Raw genomic sequence first — 15,551 nt, forward strand, 5'->3', positions numbered from 1 at the left:
AAGCGGCTGATCATGACTTTTATCAAAAGGTAACAATAATTGTCTTTTAATAATTATGAGTTTCAATAATGCCTATGCATTTTCATGTATAAAAAAGCGTGTCTACATATCTGTTCACTTCAGTAAAATGTAAGAACACAGCAGATCTATCGTTTTTCCTACAGTTTGTCGACTGCACACTAACAGAGGTAAAAAACAGGAGCTGATATAAAAAAATAGCTTTACGTATTTAACACAGATCTATTAATCTGCTTAAATTGGCAAAAACAACAGATCAAACTATTGCCTCATAAAAATAATATAAAAAGCATAACTTAATGAAGACTCCATGTACAGTGTGTGCTTAAAAGAAGGATTGTCCTTTATTTGTTTTTCTGCAGTGCATTTCACATAATGCTGCCAATCAAGAACAATATCACGATAATTAACTCTCGTTTGTGTGTTATCTCATCTCTAGATTATTAATTTAGATCAACACCAATGCCGATAAAAAACAGGGATAAATTAGCATCGTTGAAAGCAACTTTGTAGAAATTAACAGAGCCGCGTTGATTAGACTGTCTGTCTATTATGTAAGGTTTGTTTCGGCTCATGAAACTTACCTGTGATTGGCTGGATGGTCGCTTATTTAGCCCAAAGTAACAAAACGCAAAGAATACTGTAAACAAATCCACCAGTTGGACTCTGTATGGGTTTGTGCAATACAAATACTTTATTTGTATTGAACCTGCATGTGATTACCCATTGAATACTGGGTTTTCAATCAATGCATTTTTGTACCGACTGGAAGCTCTGCTTCTCTATATGATGATTGGCCGAGCTCTTTAAATGTGTGGTGCTTCACAACAAATGGCCTGTAATTGAAATTGACTGGACATGATTGAAATGAGTATGAAATTGTAACGTTTCTGGCAGGCAATTATACAGGAGCAGACGAAGATGATGATGAAGTGAACCCAAATGCAGTTTTATTTACAGGGGTATCTAAGTGTGGAACATAACAAACATAAACTTGATTATACATAAATTAGACTTGATCAAAACACAATGCTACACAAACAATACTCGACAAAGGACAATGGCAACATGAGGGCTTATATACATGGACATGGGAAACATCAACCAATGAACAGACCAAACTATAAACAAGATAACAAGACAATGACCATGGACCAATTACATAAAAGAACAAATAAACTAAAACCAATGACAAACTACAACTGAAACTAACATAATGAAACAATACACCAATGAAAAAAGACACGTAAACATGGATGGAATACAGGACATCACATGACTAGGGAAACAGGAACTAAACTTTTCATAATAAAAGACATGGAATCAAAACATGAACCAATAGAATAAACATGACAGAAATTGAAAAGCATTACTTTTTTTTTTTTTACTTTTGTTATATACATATTTATTTCAGCTTTCATAATCGGATATTCTGTCTGTTTTGTTGCAAAAACGAATTTATTTTCGTTATTTAAGTGTTTGAGTAGTAGTTTGAGAAGCTTTGGGAGAACCTATAGACACCAAAAACAAAACCAAAGCAGTGTGCATAGATTTTAAAGCTGCATGAGAAAGAAATTCAGGAGATTTTAGAGATTCATGCACTTTTTACAGATTACTCCCTATATCCATGCAGAAAGCTGAAATGATAGATGAGGGTTGTGTGAGCACATAGAACCAGGTTTAACCTCCCTCTCTGTCCTTCCCTTGATCCCCAAGTAATCTTAGCCCTTCCTCCATCATGTTCTAGGAGCAGTTTACTTAATGAAAAAATGCTGTGATCTGTAAATGAAAAGGTTTTTGCTGCTCTCCAATCATTAATCCATGCAAGTTAATATCACACATGCCCAGGAATCAATGCAATTTTTCCCTCCTTAAGCCTTGACACATAGGAAAAAAGGTGCAACTTTTCTTCTTCCTTCTGATATCTTTCATGAATATCGTAAAACAGTAAATTATCTGAAAGCATAAGCCATGAGTCATGCACGCTGCAGTATCATTTTTATTCAGTGTGAGAGAATCGTTATGAGACATCTTTCATTAAATCTAGTAATACCTAAGGAAGTGGGCTGGAGAGTATTTCAAGGATAAGTTGACTTCTCTTTTGATGTAACATAGAAGATAAATGCACGAGTGGGCATAAAAGCAGATTTTGATAGCCAAGTTAATAATGCAAAGGCGTCCCGCATCTCATTTAAATAAAGATCAATTGATTTCTGCCTGTGCACTAAGAATTATCTATTTCACAATTTCAGTATGATTAGGCAGGAAAAGTTACTGTAAAATAAAGTCATTTGGTTACAGTATTCTTGCGTATTCAATGGGGACGTTATTACATTTTAGTAAAGGGGTGAACTTTTTTTTTTAATAAGGCACAATAATCTGACTTTAGTCTCTTTTTTGCACATATCTTCTGTTGATTTGATTTAGACTGTACATTTAGCCTCTTTTGTTGATGTACAATATTGTCACTCAGTAAATACCCTTTAAAGTCAGAAATACCATAATCCATTAACCCTCTGGGGTCTGAGGGTGTTTTGGGCCCTGGAGAAGTTTTGACATGCCTTGACATTTGTGCTTTTTTTCAGTTGCTATAAAAACACATTAATTGCTAAAGTCTGATAACACTGTATTCAGCACAAACTGGGCTACAATAATATGTGAGCAACATGTGTGTACATGTTTGTATTGTTGAGAAAATAACGTTTTTTTTGGAAAAAACTAAAATTTTAAGTCATTGAAATAAGGCCATATAACACATACTAAACATTTGTCCACAAGACTTTTAAGAACTGGGTCTTGTAACCTAGAGTTTTTGCTACAAAATGATGTGAAAACCATCTTGATCATACATTCATACAAAACAATATAGTAATTGAACTTTTGTAAGACACTTTTAGTGTTAGAAAGGTTGTATGCGAGGAGGCATGAATGATCATGAATATTGATTGTAATTCACACCTGAGGAGACATAAGACCCCTCCCCTGGGCCTATCAATGAGGAATGTGACAGAAAGAGAATGAATGTGAGGAGACTTAATGATCAAAATCAAGTTTTAATTTAAAAGGAGTAATCTGACTATAGATTTTCTTTACATAAAGACTTTACTTAATTTTAGACCTACACTACCATTTAAAAGAAGTCTCTTCTGCTCACCAAGGCTGCATTTATTTGATCCAAAATACAGTAAAAACAGTGATATTTTGATCTATTTTTTACCATTTAAAAGAACAGTTTTCTATTTGAATATATTGTAAAATGCATTTGTGATCAAAGCTGAATTTTCAGCATCATTACTGCAGTCTTAAGTGTCACATGATCCTTCAGAAATCATTATAATATGCTGATTTTCTAATATGGGCATATTTAAAGTGCATTTTACTCATTTACACCTGAACCCATATTTGCAAGCACAAGCTTTGTTGAAGATAATGAGTCAGCATAAACATTAGTAAAATATAATCTAAACAGTCATATTATTTTTATATCATATTACATATCATATTTATATCATACAGCATACAATTTAAATACCTGCTTTAGCCGAAACAACATTTACATGTAACTAAAACTTGCTTATTAGGACATATTTCAAATGTCAATACTCTGAATCCTGTCTGGCAAGTCTGGAAACAGTCCCGCTAGTAAAATATGTACATGTTTATATAAAATAGCATGTCAGCTAATTAAAACTAAATGACTTACTCATCTGAAATTGTATCCTCTGCTGTATCAATTCTCTCTTCAAAATACAAACGTTTATCGGAGTCCTGCTCTTCTTTTGATGAAAGTTGTAACTCTGTCACTATCCAGGAGTTTTCTCACTTATATATCGCACAGTCGGGGGCGTGTCCCATTTGCATTGATCGTCTCAGCACATTAGCGTATGAATGGCGCGCTCTGCTGGTGGGTGTGATCGCAATAGAGATAATTTAGCTGAGCCAGGAAAACTGTACATCACTTTGTTTCATACAGATTACATTGCAGGAGAATATTTGTTTTAAAATTTAATTATTTTATTTAAAAGTAGACATTTTAAGCTTTCCTTAGACCAGGGTTTCCGTTGTCCGGTAATTACCGGACATTGGCCGGTAAAAAAATTAAATGTCCGACAAAATTAAATCTCTCCGGTCAAATTGTCCGATTAAAATTGCCAAATAATCCCGTCCCCCTAACACAATCTGAATTTGAGAATAAGCCTAAAATGTATAAAGCAAAAATACACCGATCTCTTGCTATGTTATAAAGGAACAGGCTCTATCGTTTGAAAGTTATGAAACAACATCGCATGTTGCATTTCAAATAAAGCGCACGCCTAAAACGGCTGCAATATAGACCTAAACAACAAACGATTGAGTGAGACGTTTCAAATATGGCCAGGCCCAGGCAGACTAGCTTTAAAAGCTTTTTTCAGAGGCCAGACGATGGTGAATCAGGAACATCTCATTATAGATAGATCAGTGCTTCTAATCCACGCATTCGTGCAGTTTTTTTTCTCTATCATCAAAACTGAATAGCCTATGTTCATCAGTGCATGGTTACAGTCTATATCAAGCAGGGACACGTTTGTGTGCATTTTATTTTGTGATTTCACCGAATTAATAGAGAGTCTCCGCAACGGCGATAGATTGAAACGCGCGTCCTAGTGAAGATTGCGCAACTCGCGCAGCGCGTCGTCCATGCAACTGATAGCAGCGGACACAAGCGCTCAGCTTGATATAAAAAACAACAGATTTTAGCGCTAGATCTCTTATTTAATAACGGACTAAATGAATGATCTGCTAGTTAACTGGAGATGTTTTATTTATTTGTATTAGGTACATCCGTGCCTCAATGTTTCAAAAAGTGAATGTGTGTGAAACCACAGTAAAAAACAATTGGCGTTGATTGACGCCAATCGGACGTTCATGTTTTTTTTTCGTCTATTTGAAAGTTAAGCTAATAATAATAATATGTTGCATTCTATACGGCCTGATTATGTCATTTTTTAAGTTACATAGACTGCCTCCAGTTTTCCTCAACTTGACTAATTAAGAGGCGATATATTTGACCGGCATATCATCAAAATGTCCGTAAAACGAAACCTCACTTTGACCGGCACCATTTTTTTCTAGCGGAAACTCTGCTTTAGACATATGTTTCATGTTTGTGTGATAAATATTTGCGGAGTTTCAGTTAAATTTTGTGTTTCAGATATATGCACGTGAACATAGAGACTGCTGAAAGCTCACCCTTTTTATTTTCTTTATTTTACAAAAGTTTTGTTGTTATTGTGAGTGTACACAAATAAAAGTAGACCCTTTATATTCTCTAATGATGCCTTACACTTATCTGTATACCCAGAAATGAAGGAGAATTTTATGTTGTTTCCGCTGTAATGACGAAAAAATCCAGCAGGACGCTCCTGTGTGTCCGTCGACCTCAGAGGGTTAATCCAGATTTTGACGTCATTGTATCCTACACTGTTTTCAAAAGGCTTTACACCCTCTTTTGGAGAACAAGGAGATTGATTCTATTGTAGGTATGTTAGGACTGATTATATACTCATATAGAAACCTTTATTTGGGGCCTCCTTGTCATTTACAGTGTATTTCATGTTTCACCTTTATCATGTAGTTCAAGAATGTAACCAAAAAATTAAATTCTATCATTATTTATTTGCCATGTCATTTCAAACTTGCATGCTGTTTTTATTTTCCACAGAACACAAAAGAAGAATTTTTCGTCTTGCAGCTGTATTCCATGTGACTTGTGCACTTTATTCCAAACTTTAAGAAGATTTCTCAAAATGTTACTTCAAATAATTTTAACATTGTTGCTATGTTTGGACATTGTAAAGCAGTTTATATTGGATCAATTGTTTTAATCAGTTCTAATTTCAGAGCACTGATTTAACAGGCTTAATAACTGCAAAGTGAGGTATACTATACAGAGAAATTATGAATGTGTGTTCAACAAAGACAGATGTAGAGTAAAAGTGAGGGTCGAGAGACAATGGAGGAGCTTACGGTGGTATTGATTTGAGAGTATGTCCGCCATCTGTCATTGTAATGAATGTTAATTTGAGACTTCGCAGAATACAAAAGCTCAACAGATTGCGTAATCAGGGATTTAAGACTCTGGGCTCATGGGTTTTGTTTACACTGTAATTGTATTTCAAATTCGATTTGTTTTTCAAATCTGATTTTTAGGACTGATTGTTTGATGAAATCGGATCCAATGAATTAAATATCTGATGTATCTACATTGGTTGCCATTGTAATGTTGTAAATGTCTGCATGATCCCAAGAGACTTTTTCATGAGAGTAGATATTGAATGGACATTTTGCCTCTGGTCATGTCTATTGTGACATCTCGCTGTGGTGCTGAACATACAAAGTGCATGAGAGAACATAGCCACATTTTACTCATTCACGCATGTGTTGTGTTCAAAACCACAAAACCACTATTCACTACACAGTGAATGTCACATAGTTAACTATATGAGGAAAGAGTGAGTGCAAATGACTGTATTGTGACAAAATTACAGCCAACATTCCACACTTTGTATGATGTTAGGTAGGCTTCACATCTTGAATGGTGAAAAATCTACTTTAAATTTGATCTGACCGTGCATTCCCAAAAGAAGAGACATTCCCAAATCATATATGGATGTCTTTTTGCTGTTCAGACAACAAACAACTAAACAGATTTGAGTCATATTAAAAACAAACAAACAAAAAATTAATGAATGAAGAATCTCTTTAACATTTAAATATAGCGATTAAGCTAGCAGCTGAACCTTTGTGGAACACAAAAAACAATCATATATAAACAGTCTCTGCACATTTATAAAAGACACAGTCAACTATCAAAACAAGTAATACAAAATTAAATTGAATTAAATCTGTCTAAGTAAATAGAAAGATTTATGACAGGGTTATTGAGCACATCTGGTCTCTGCAAGCCTTGATGAAGCTGAAAATTTCTCTCTACTTGCAAATACAACCAAATATGATAGAAACAGGCCACTATGCCATACCATAATTAGAATTATCAGTAATTTGAATTAATAATCAATCCTTCTTAATTTTTATTATATTCCATTTTAGACTTGTTATCAAGAAAGTACAAGTTTCTCGTCACCGCCAGGAAGAGTTAACGCCATGATTTAGTGCAATAAGTTATGGTCTTAAAGACTGAATATTCATTGAGACACAACACAGAAAATCAGAATAACTTAAAGGTTAAATATGTCATTTCTGCGCTACTAGTGTCGTTAAATTGAGTTGCAATAATAATAGCTGTTTCTCAATGCAAAGAAAGCAGAGAATGGACTTGTGTTCTTATGAAGGCCAGTCTTGACAAGTCACCTTCGAAGGACAAACTCGGAAGGACAGGTGGACGTAGAATGCATCTATTGCGATCTTTGAGATGAGCTGCGATCTTCTTGTGGTGCAATTAACCGTCTAGCACATTAGAAGCTAGAGAACTACTGGCATTGTCCCACACCAGTGACATCATTATTATCATCATCACACCAGTGTGGTTTTGCAGGACTAGTGTCACATTAAAAGAACAAAGTCTGTAAATACATGTTTCCTCCATGTGTTGATTACTATACTAAAATGATGCCCACCAAAACAGCAAATGTTGAATCTCACGAGGCGTCAGACTTTCGTGAGCTTACTGTGGGAAATCATTACGATAATTGTCATCCGTCTGCCACCGTAGTACCGGGTTTTTGCCCACAAGTCACCATCCGATGCATCCTCGATATTCGGCTGGATCAAGAACACATCCGGGTAATTGAATGCATTCTCGGTTCTTGCGTTCTTGAGTATTGGAATTGAACTTCAGCAGTGAATGATATTGTCGAACGAGTCTACAAGAACAAAAGATCACAGAAGAATGCAAATTGAGAAACAGCCAATGTCCGTTTTCAAACAAGTTTCAAGAACACTCTTCCTGTCTTCTATTAGTCAGACAAATCCAATGAGCTTGTAGTAAAATCACATAAAAAGACTCTTTACATACAAAATTTGACTGTATACAAATTAATTGCAGAACCACAGCACTATTTTTATTGCAAGAATAATATAACAAAGTATTGCAATAATTTCAAAAGACTGTGAGCCAATGTTCTTTTAAAATATTATTTTAGTATTATGCATCATAGTTTATAATATACCTGTTGATTTTACATTATTCCACATTTTTCATGCCATTGACACCATCTAATTTTAATATTTACATTTTATGCATGAATATTAAAAACCAGACTAAATAATGGCCAAATACATCAAGGTATTGCAAAATACATTGTTTAATTGAAGTGTTAATAACATTTTTAAAACTGTCAGTTAGACCAGGATTATTATATTATACACTCACTGAGCACTTTATTAAGAACACTATGGTCCTAATAAAATGTCCAATGTGGTCTTCTGCTGTTGTAGCCCATCCACATGTTTTGCATTCTGAGATGCTATTCTGCTCACTACAATTGAACAGAGAAGTTATCTGAGTTACCTTAGACTTTGTTAGTTTGAACCAGTCTGGCCATTCTCTGGTAACCTCTCATCAACAAGGTCTGTCTGCAGAACTGCCGCTCACTGGATGTTTTTTGTTTTTGGCACCATTCTGAGTAAACTCTAGATACTGATGTTCGTGAAAATCCCAGGAGATCAGCAGTTACAGAAATACTCAAACCAGCCTCTCTGGCACCAACAATCATGCCGTGGTTGAAATCATTGAGGTCCAATTTCTTTCCCATTCTGATGGTTGATGTGGGAATGAATTGAAGGTGTACATGTGTTCCTAATAAAATGCTCAGTGAGTGTGTATTTACATTTTATTTACAGTTTGTCCTTCAATTAATTAAGTTTTCATAAGTTTTCACTCTGACGGACTGTCACGACCAGCTCATTTCAAGCGGTAACATAAAAGGAGAGATCAGACAACAAAGTCTAATCAATACAAATGATTTTATTTGAATTGAACAAATACCACAACAAACAATAATTAATGAACACTACTATGACAAAATATTTGTGCTACATGATATAAGAAAAATATAAAATATAAGAGTCAGTAAGGTCTTACATACTGGGCAACAGCCACTCCTATGAAAAACTATCCCACAGTGAATGTCTCACCCAAATAATACACAACATTATTATATACTTGAACTAATTATCAATTATCATGAGGAAACCAATCAAAATCTCCCACGCTGTGCTCCAATAGAATCAGGAGGAGACTCAGGGTCGTCACAACTGTTAGTAGTTCAGCTTTAGTTTTTTTTCCAATGTTTTCAAGGTTCATTGTTTTAGGTTTTTGTTTTCCAGGATATTTTGTTTATATTTTGGCATTTTAGGCTGACAAAGATAATTTGTTTCTTACCAAAGCTATCATTATTTCTTTCATTCTATTCTGTAACAGTTAATACATTTCGGTACCTCGACACGGTTACAAGCAACTTCCATGTTTGTTGGTATTTCCAAAATGTTTTAATGTTGAGAAGACAAACACCTGGAAATACTTATGTTCTAATGTATAATGAGTCATCATAATGCTAGTTTTTTAATATAATGAGTGACGTTAGTTAACATGATCATAAAAGCTGCAGCGTTATTGTGAAACTCAGCCTGTGTCAATTGTAAGCTCTTAAAGGCAGGGGAGCATCTGTTGAGAAGCTCCAATCATTAGCAGAAGATCCTTCAGCTTCAGTAAAGAGAACAGCTCTAGATAAAATCCACAGATTTCCTTCTGCTTCTCAAGACCCTTTTAAATACCACTATCATACAGGTCAAGGATCGGCAATATCACTGGGACTGTGGTAATGGGGGAAGTGGTCCAATCCAGAGAAAAGCAATCAAGACCAGATAAAAGGATAGGGGCATCGTAGAAGGGGCAGGTGCACAGTGTTTTATTTTTTTACTATAAGCTGTTGTTAAATAAATCTAACCCCAATCACCTTAGCCGTGATTGCCTGCAATGATGCGAGTGTACACATCAAGCTCCAATTTCTGTTTTTTGATATGCAAAGATGTAAAGTCCGGTTTCTGTCTGGTTGAAAGCTTGATGTTTGAAGGTTTTTTTTAATGGATTTGTCACATTTTTATTTAAATGTTGAGTGGAAAGTGCTTTCAAGTGAATGTAAATGACTTTGCAAGGCAAATGAATGAACAGTGCTACAAACAAATTCAATAATTTGGCTTAATTTATTTTGATAAAATTGGACCACTGAATAAACCAAAGGGTATATCTGTGAAAATTTGTGGCTGTCATTCAATATGGATAATATTATTATTTGCAATCCTATTATAATGCTGAATGCAAATTAATTCACGTCAGTCTATAATTTTCTCTTCAGTGCACCAGTTTAGATCTGTTTGGGGTTAAGCTCCATGAGGCACATTCTATGATGAATGTACGTAATAAGAATTTGTGTTGTGTGGGTCATGTGAGTCAGTTGAATCTCATTGCATACTGGGGATAGACATGGAACCGGCAGAGCAAGATGTTCTGTGTACAATCCAGGTCCCTCGGAGCACATGATTCCTTATGCTATCTTCACCTGCTGAGAACAGCAAACCAGGCACAAACACGACACACACAGCTGTGCCTCACATCCTCTCATTCATATTCTCTATTTTGCACTTTGTCTTTTGGGAAATAGGACCATACAGTCAGCAGAAAATTCATCAGATAAACCTGCGAAAATACAACACCCTATTTATATAAATGCGCACCCAATTTATTATGCAATAGATAGAAGTGGAAATTCACAGATGCTATTCTACAGATGCCCCGTTGTCCCTTTTCAATTTACAAGTAAAACTAATAAAAGTTCTCTATAGATACCAGCAGCGGAATTACTACAATTTGTAAATTTTCTGAAGAAATGTGAGTGGAGTTTTCCCATACAAATCTTACCACAACAATTCAAGTGTGTTGCTATGCAGTTGCTAGAGGGTACAGTACAGTAGAGAGTGATGGAGGGTACAGTATGGAGAGTCCTCATAAAACATGAAAACCCAATGCAGGTGTGTGTGTGGTTTATGAGGACTTATTTTTAGGTTACAAACTAGTAATTACATGGTATTATGCTATAAATGTGGTTTATGAGGACATTTATTGTGCCCATAATCTAAATCGTTTAAAAAACATACTAAACAAGTTTTTTTGTAAGGGTTAGGTTTAGGGAATAGAATCTATAGTTCATACAGTATAAAAATCATTATGTCTATGGAAAGTCCTCATAATGATAGCTGCACCAACATGTGTGTGTGTGTGTGTGTGTGTGTGTGTGTGTGTGTGTGTGTGTGTGTGTGTGTGTGTGTAGGTCAAAGCATCAGGGCCGTGCATCACAGGCCATGATGTGGGTAGAGTGTAGGGTGCTGGAGGCTGGCTGTGGAGGCAGGAGGAGGTTTCTACGTTTGTCTGTCATGAGACTTCCGTGCTCATTCTGGTTTCTGCTACTGTTGGGCGCTGGAGGTCTTCTTCTGCTGCATCTACAGGACCTCATAGAGACACTCCAGCAACAGAACCAAGGTCTGTCAAATTTGTACCTCAATCTTTTACAGAGATTCAGACTGCTTTTTCCTCATAGGTTTAAAGGGATAGTTGACTCAAAATGGAAAGTTCTTTCAATATTTACTCATCGTCATGTTGTTCCAAACCGTTATGTCTTTTTTGATGTATCGACCTTCATTTGAACAATATCAGTATTGATTCTTAAATCCCAATATCGATCTTTTACTCTATGCGCAACCGCCCACTACAATAAGAGGAAATCGCTCGCATTTGCAATCAAATTTCACGCTATGCTACTACATTTGACATATTTGGCAACTGGCTGGTAAATGTTCAGATTTCACTCACCCCATTGCATCTTTTTTAATACAACGAAAGTGAATGCTTACTTAGCCAGTTCATTCTGCCTAACATTTACTTTTTTGCTCTACATTGGAAAGAAAGACATACAGGTTTGAAGCAACATGAGGGTGAGTAAATTATGACAGATTTCTCATTTTTGTGTGAACTATCCCTTTCATAATAGTAACAAGAAATGGTGTTTTATGCTCTAAAGTGGAGTTCATATCAACACCAATTAATCGCTGGCAGTTACCGAGCCTCTCTGCAGTTGCTTTCTTGTAGATTTTCCAGCTTGACCACTGTATACAGTTGTATCAGGCCACATATCACCTGAGCAACATTGTCATTCCCATTGGTAGTAACCGCATCATGTTGCTTCTCATTTGCTTAAAGTTGAGCTCTGCTCAACTTTGTTGCATGAACCAATGGTTGCTGTTGCTCATGCTGCTGGAAATTAAAAACTTAACGTCACTTCCAAATTGCTGTCATTGTGTAAATGCCCCTTAAGACTCCGAGTGATTTGAGATGTAAATCCTTAAACTGGAAAAAAGTGACGGACAAAAAAAATTATTGTAAATTGTTATACAGGACCAGAAATGTTATGCCACTCCAGCGTAATAACCATTACGCCACCGTTTCCTATGACAAAGCTAATGCTAGGTTTGATTTTTCAGTTTATTTGATGTGATGGCATGCAGTGAATTGAGCTTTAAAACTCACAACGTCTTCCCTACTGAGCCATCAAAAGCAGTTAATATTGTCTGCTTCCATTTTGCAACAGAGGACAAATGTTAGATGAGCGTGGAAGCTCGTGACAATGATATTATACTGATTGCAAGATACGCAGGGGAGATATTGCGCCATTGTCTCTCCAAAATGTGGGTCACCACAAAACTCTACCAAAAGACTTTTGTCAGCAGAAAATTGTCAGCCTTGCTACTGTTTGTTGGAGTATATAACCTGTTCAGTTTAAACAGAATTTAACTGATTTAAAGAGAAACGCTTTTTAAAAAAAGCACTTGTGGCTAGGTTTGCATTTTATTGATTACATGTAAATCCCTTAGGAATATTTTCTAAGTTAAATTGAGAAAAACATTAAAATAGAAATTAAACAGACATTATGGAGATCTTCAAATTTCACAGGCATTAATTTCACTATGCCAAGAAACACAATACCTGCCTGCGGTTTCAAAGATCTGACATTGCACATGACTGTATAATGCATGTTTAAGCATGTTGTCTCTACTGAGACACTTGAGACACTTTTTAATAATTCCTGCCATATCACTTTCACAGAAATGAGCAGTATCCTCAATAACATTTAATCAAGCCAATTTATCTCAAAGCTGAAACTAAGGCACTTGACATGACATATAAAGCACACATAGATTTTTTTCTAAAATGAATTGAAGTTGAAGTGTGTAATTTCTGGTGCTACTAGCATCACCAAACGGAATTGCCAAAATAAGGATTGTTTTGATTAACATCTTTCATGAACACACCCCCATTTGCCATTGTTTGACAAAAAGAGATTGTCCCACCCTAAATGCCAATTTTTGAGCCACATTGTTGTATCTGGATTGATTAACATTGTTCAATAGTCTGTGAAGTGATGCCAAGTTCCTTATTTGGAATAACATGCTTCGATAAATCATTTATAATAAAACCAGGAATTTGTATTTTCCCATTATTCTTTTTGCAATTTGCAAATTCACATTAAGAAAGTAAATAGGGTCAGTTTTGATTTAATTTCGACTTTACATTTTAAAGACTTTAATGCAAAAAAATGTATATGTTTAAACACATGTAGGTGCATTAGAATGTAATTAGGGAATGACTAGAGACCTGTTACAATTAACTCAAGGCTTGTGTAAGCACTCTTTGGTGGGGAATCTAAGTAATAGTTCAATAGTTTCCTGAAATGGAGTCCCTCTCTGTCTATTCAGTTTAATCTCTTCTGTGCTGATTGAGCTGTCTTTCTGTACCATCTGATCCCAACTGCCCAGTCAATAAAATCTGTCTCTGTGGACCCTGAATCGTTGGCAGGGAAACAACAGTTGAAAAAAGTTTTGGCCCACAGGCATTTCAAACAGTTGATGGGTTGTGGTATATAGAAAGAAAAAAAGATTTTTTATTTCTTTCTATATATTATAATTAATCTTTGCTGCATTTGTCATAAATTCAATTTGGATTAAGCAGTTACTTGGAAAACATATTAGCAACTTTGCATGGTGTGACCTTTTTTGAATTTCTTAAATTCAATTTATTATCCAGCTTTAACAACAATTGGGAACAACCACCAACCCTTTGTTAGTGTCTTCTGTTTCTGCTTCTAAAATGTGTCTGAAATCAGTATGTTTCCTAATACCAGTAATGAAAACTGAAATAAAATCTTGTTAAATGTGTTTTGTCTATGCAATGTGTTTTAGCTCAATACTAGAAAAAACACATACATATTAATTTCAAAATTACTTCACAGACTTATAGTATTGCAGTTTTTCATAGGCCAGTTACAGTCAATGATTATTGTATTCTTGCCAGTACAGTGGTCTAATTTTTGCTCTGATACTCTATCTCTGCAGTGATACCATATACAGTTACATTCAGCAATGAGTGTGGTAGTAAGAAAACATTTTTTTTTTTATTGTCTGCTTGAATGTGGGCCAACATGAATTGAAAGGAATGAGATGGGGCCCAAGAGAAGGCATATATCAGTGTTCATTAAGACAGATTCCTTGTGCATGAAAGAGAATGAATCTTGTATGTAACACTTAGGCTTTCTTAGCTTTCAAATTACATTAAACATTGAGCTTACAAGATACAGGCCAATAGGTTATTATAGTCCATGCCCCAAAAAATCATTGGTTTATATCTTCTGTAAGATTGATCAAATAAAAATATTTTGACAACTCCGGCTCTCGGCGGCCGTCTGCCTGGGGACGGAGGGGTCTCTGCCGACTGCCAAGAGCCGGAGGTACCGCAGCCGTCTGCCGAAGAAGGGGAGGAGTGGTTCCATCTGCCAGGGGCCGGAGGACTCACTCACCTGGTGGATGCAGCGGCGAGGACTCCGCGACAGCACATCCCTCCTCTCTCCCAGGTTTCGGCACCACTGTAACAGTATAAGAATGGACAAGTAGGAGGCAGGAACTGGCTGAAAAGTCAATGTAATGTTTAATGGTATAAATTAACTTAAAACAACATAGAATATAAAACACAAGACAAACACACATGCAGCGCGGCCACATGCATCTCTCTCTCTCTTTCTCTAACTGGTGCTTCCGGATCCCCTTTATCTCGCTCTCCCGCTGATCAGCTGATTCAGACCCGACCACGCACTCCCCTTCATCACTATATATTTTAAATGTGTAAAAAAAAGTACAAAACTCTCATAACTACTAGAAGTTGACAAAGTACTAATGCAATATATTGGGATGATATATGTTATATGAGAGATTTTGTACCAATAGTCAGCCAATCAATTTTGACCGGGAACACAAAACAACATAAGAGTTAATGATTTATTCAAAGTGGTGCAATTTATTCTTGCAGCAGTAGAAATCTGTATTGACGTATTATTTGGGGACTCTGAAATTAGAAGTAAAAAATATGCTGTCGCTTTTGGTTCTAGAGTTATTATCTAAAACGTGAATTAGCTCATTATAGCACCAACTTG

The 15,551-nt window shown here is 35.7% G+C and overlaps 1 protein-coding gene across 1 annotated transcript in view; it reads left to right on the forward strand.

Moving 5' to 3' along the window:
• The window catches only part of LOC127638580 (carbohydrate sulfotransferase 8-like), an 80,893-nt gene that overhangs the window by 10,663 nt on the left and 54,679 nt on the right, over window positions 1-15,551 (forward strand). The window contains exon 2 of the mRNA XM_052120158.1: window positions 11,346-11,554. Within this exon, the coding sequence (XP_051976118.1) occupies window positions 11,377-11,554 (178 nt within the window). The 5' untranslated portion in view covers window positions 11,346-11,376. The remainder of the gene's footprint in view (window positions 1-11,345; window positions 11,555-15,551) is intronic.

The sequence above is a fragment of the Xyrauchen texanus genome, chromosome 46 (assembly GCF_025860055.1).
Source record: "Xyrauchen texanus isolate HMW12.3.18 chromosome 46, RBS_HiC_50CHRs, whole genome shotgun sequence".
NCBI classification, from domain to species: domain Eukaryota; kingdom Metazoa; phylum Chordata; class Actinopteri; order Cypriniformes; family Catostomidae; genus Xyrauchen; species Xyrauchen texanus.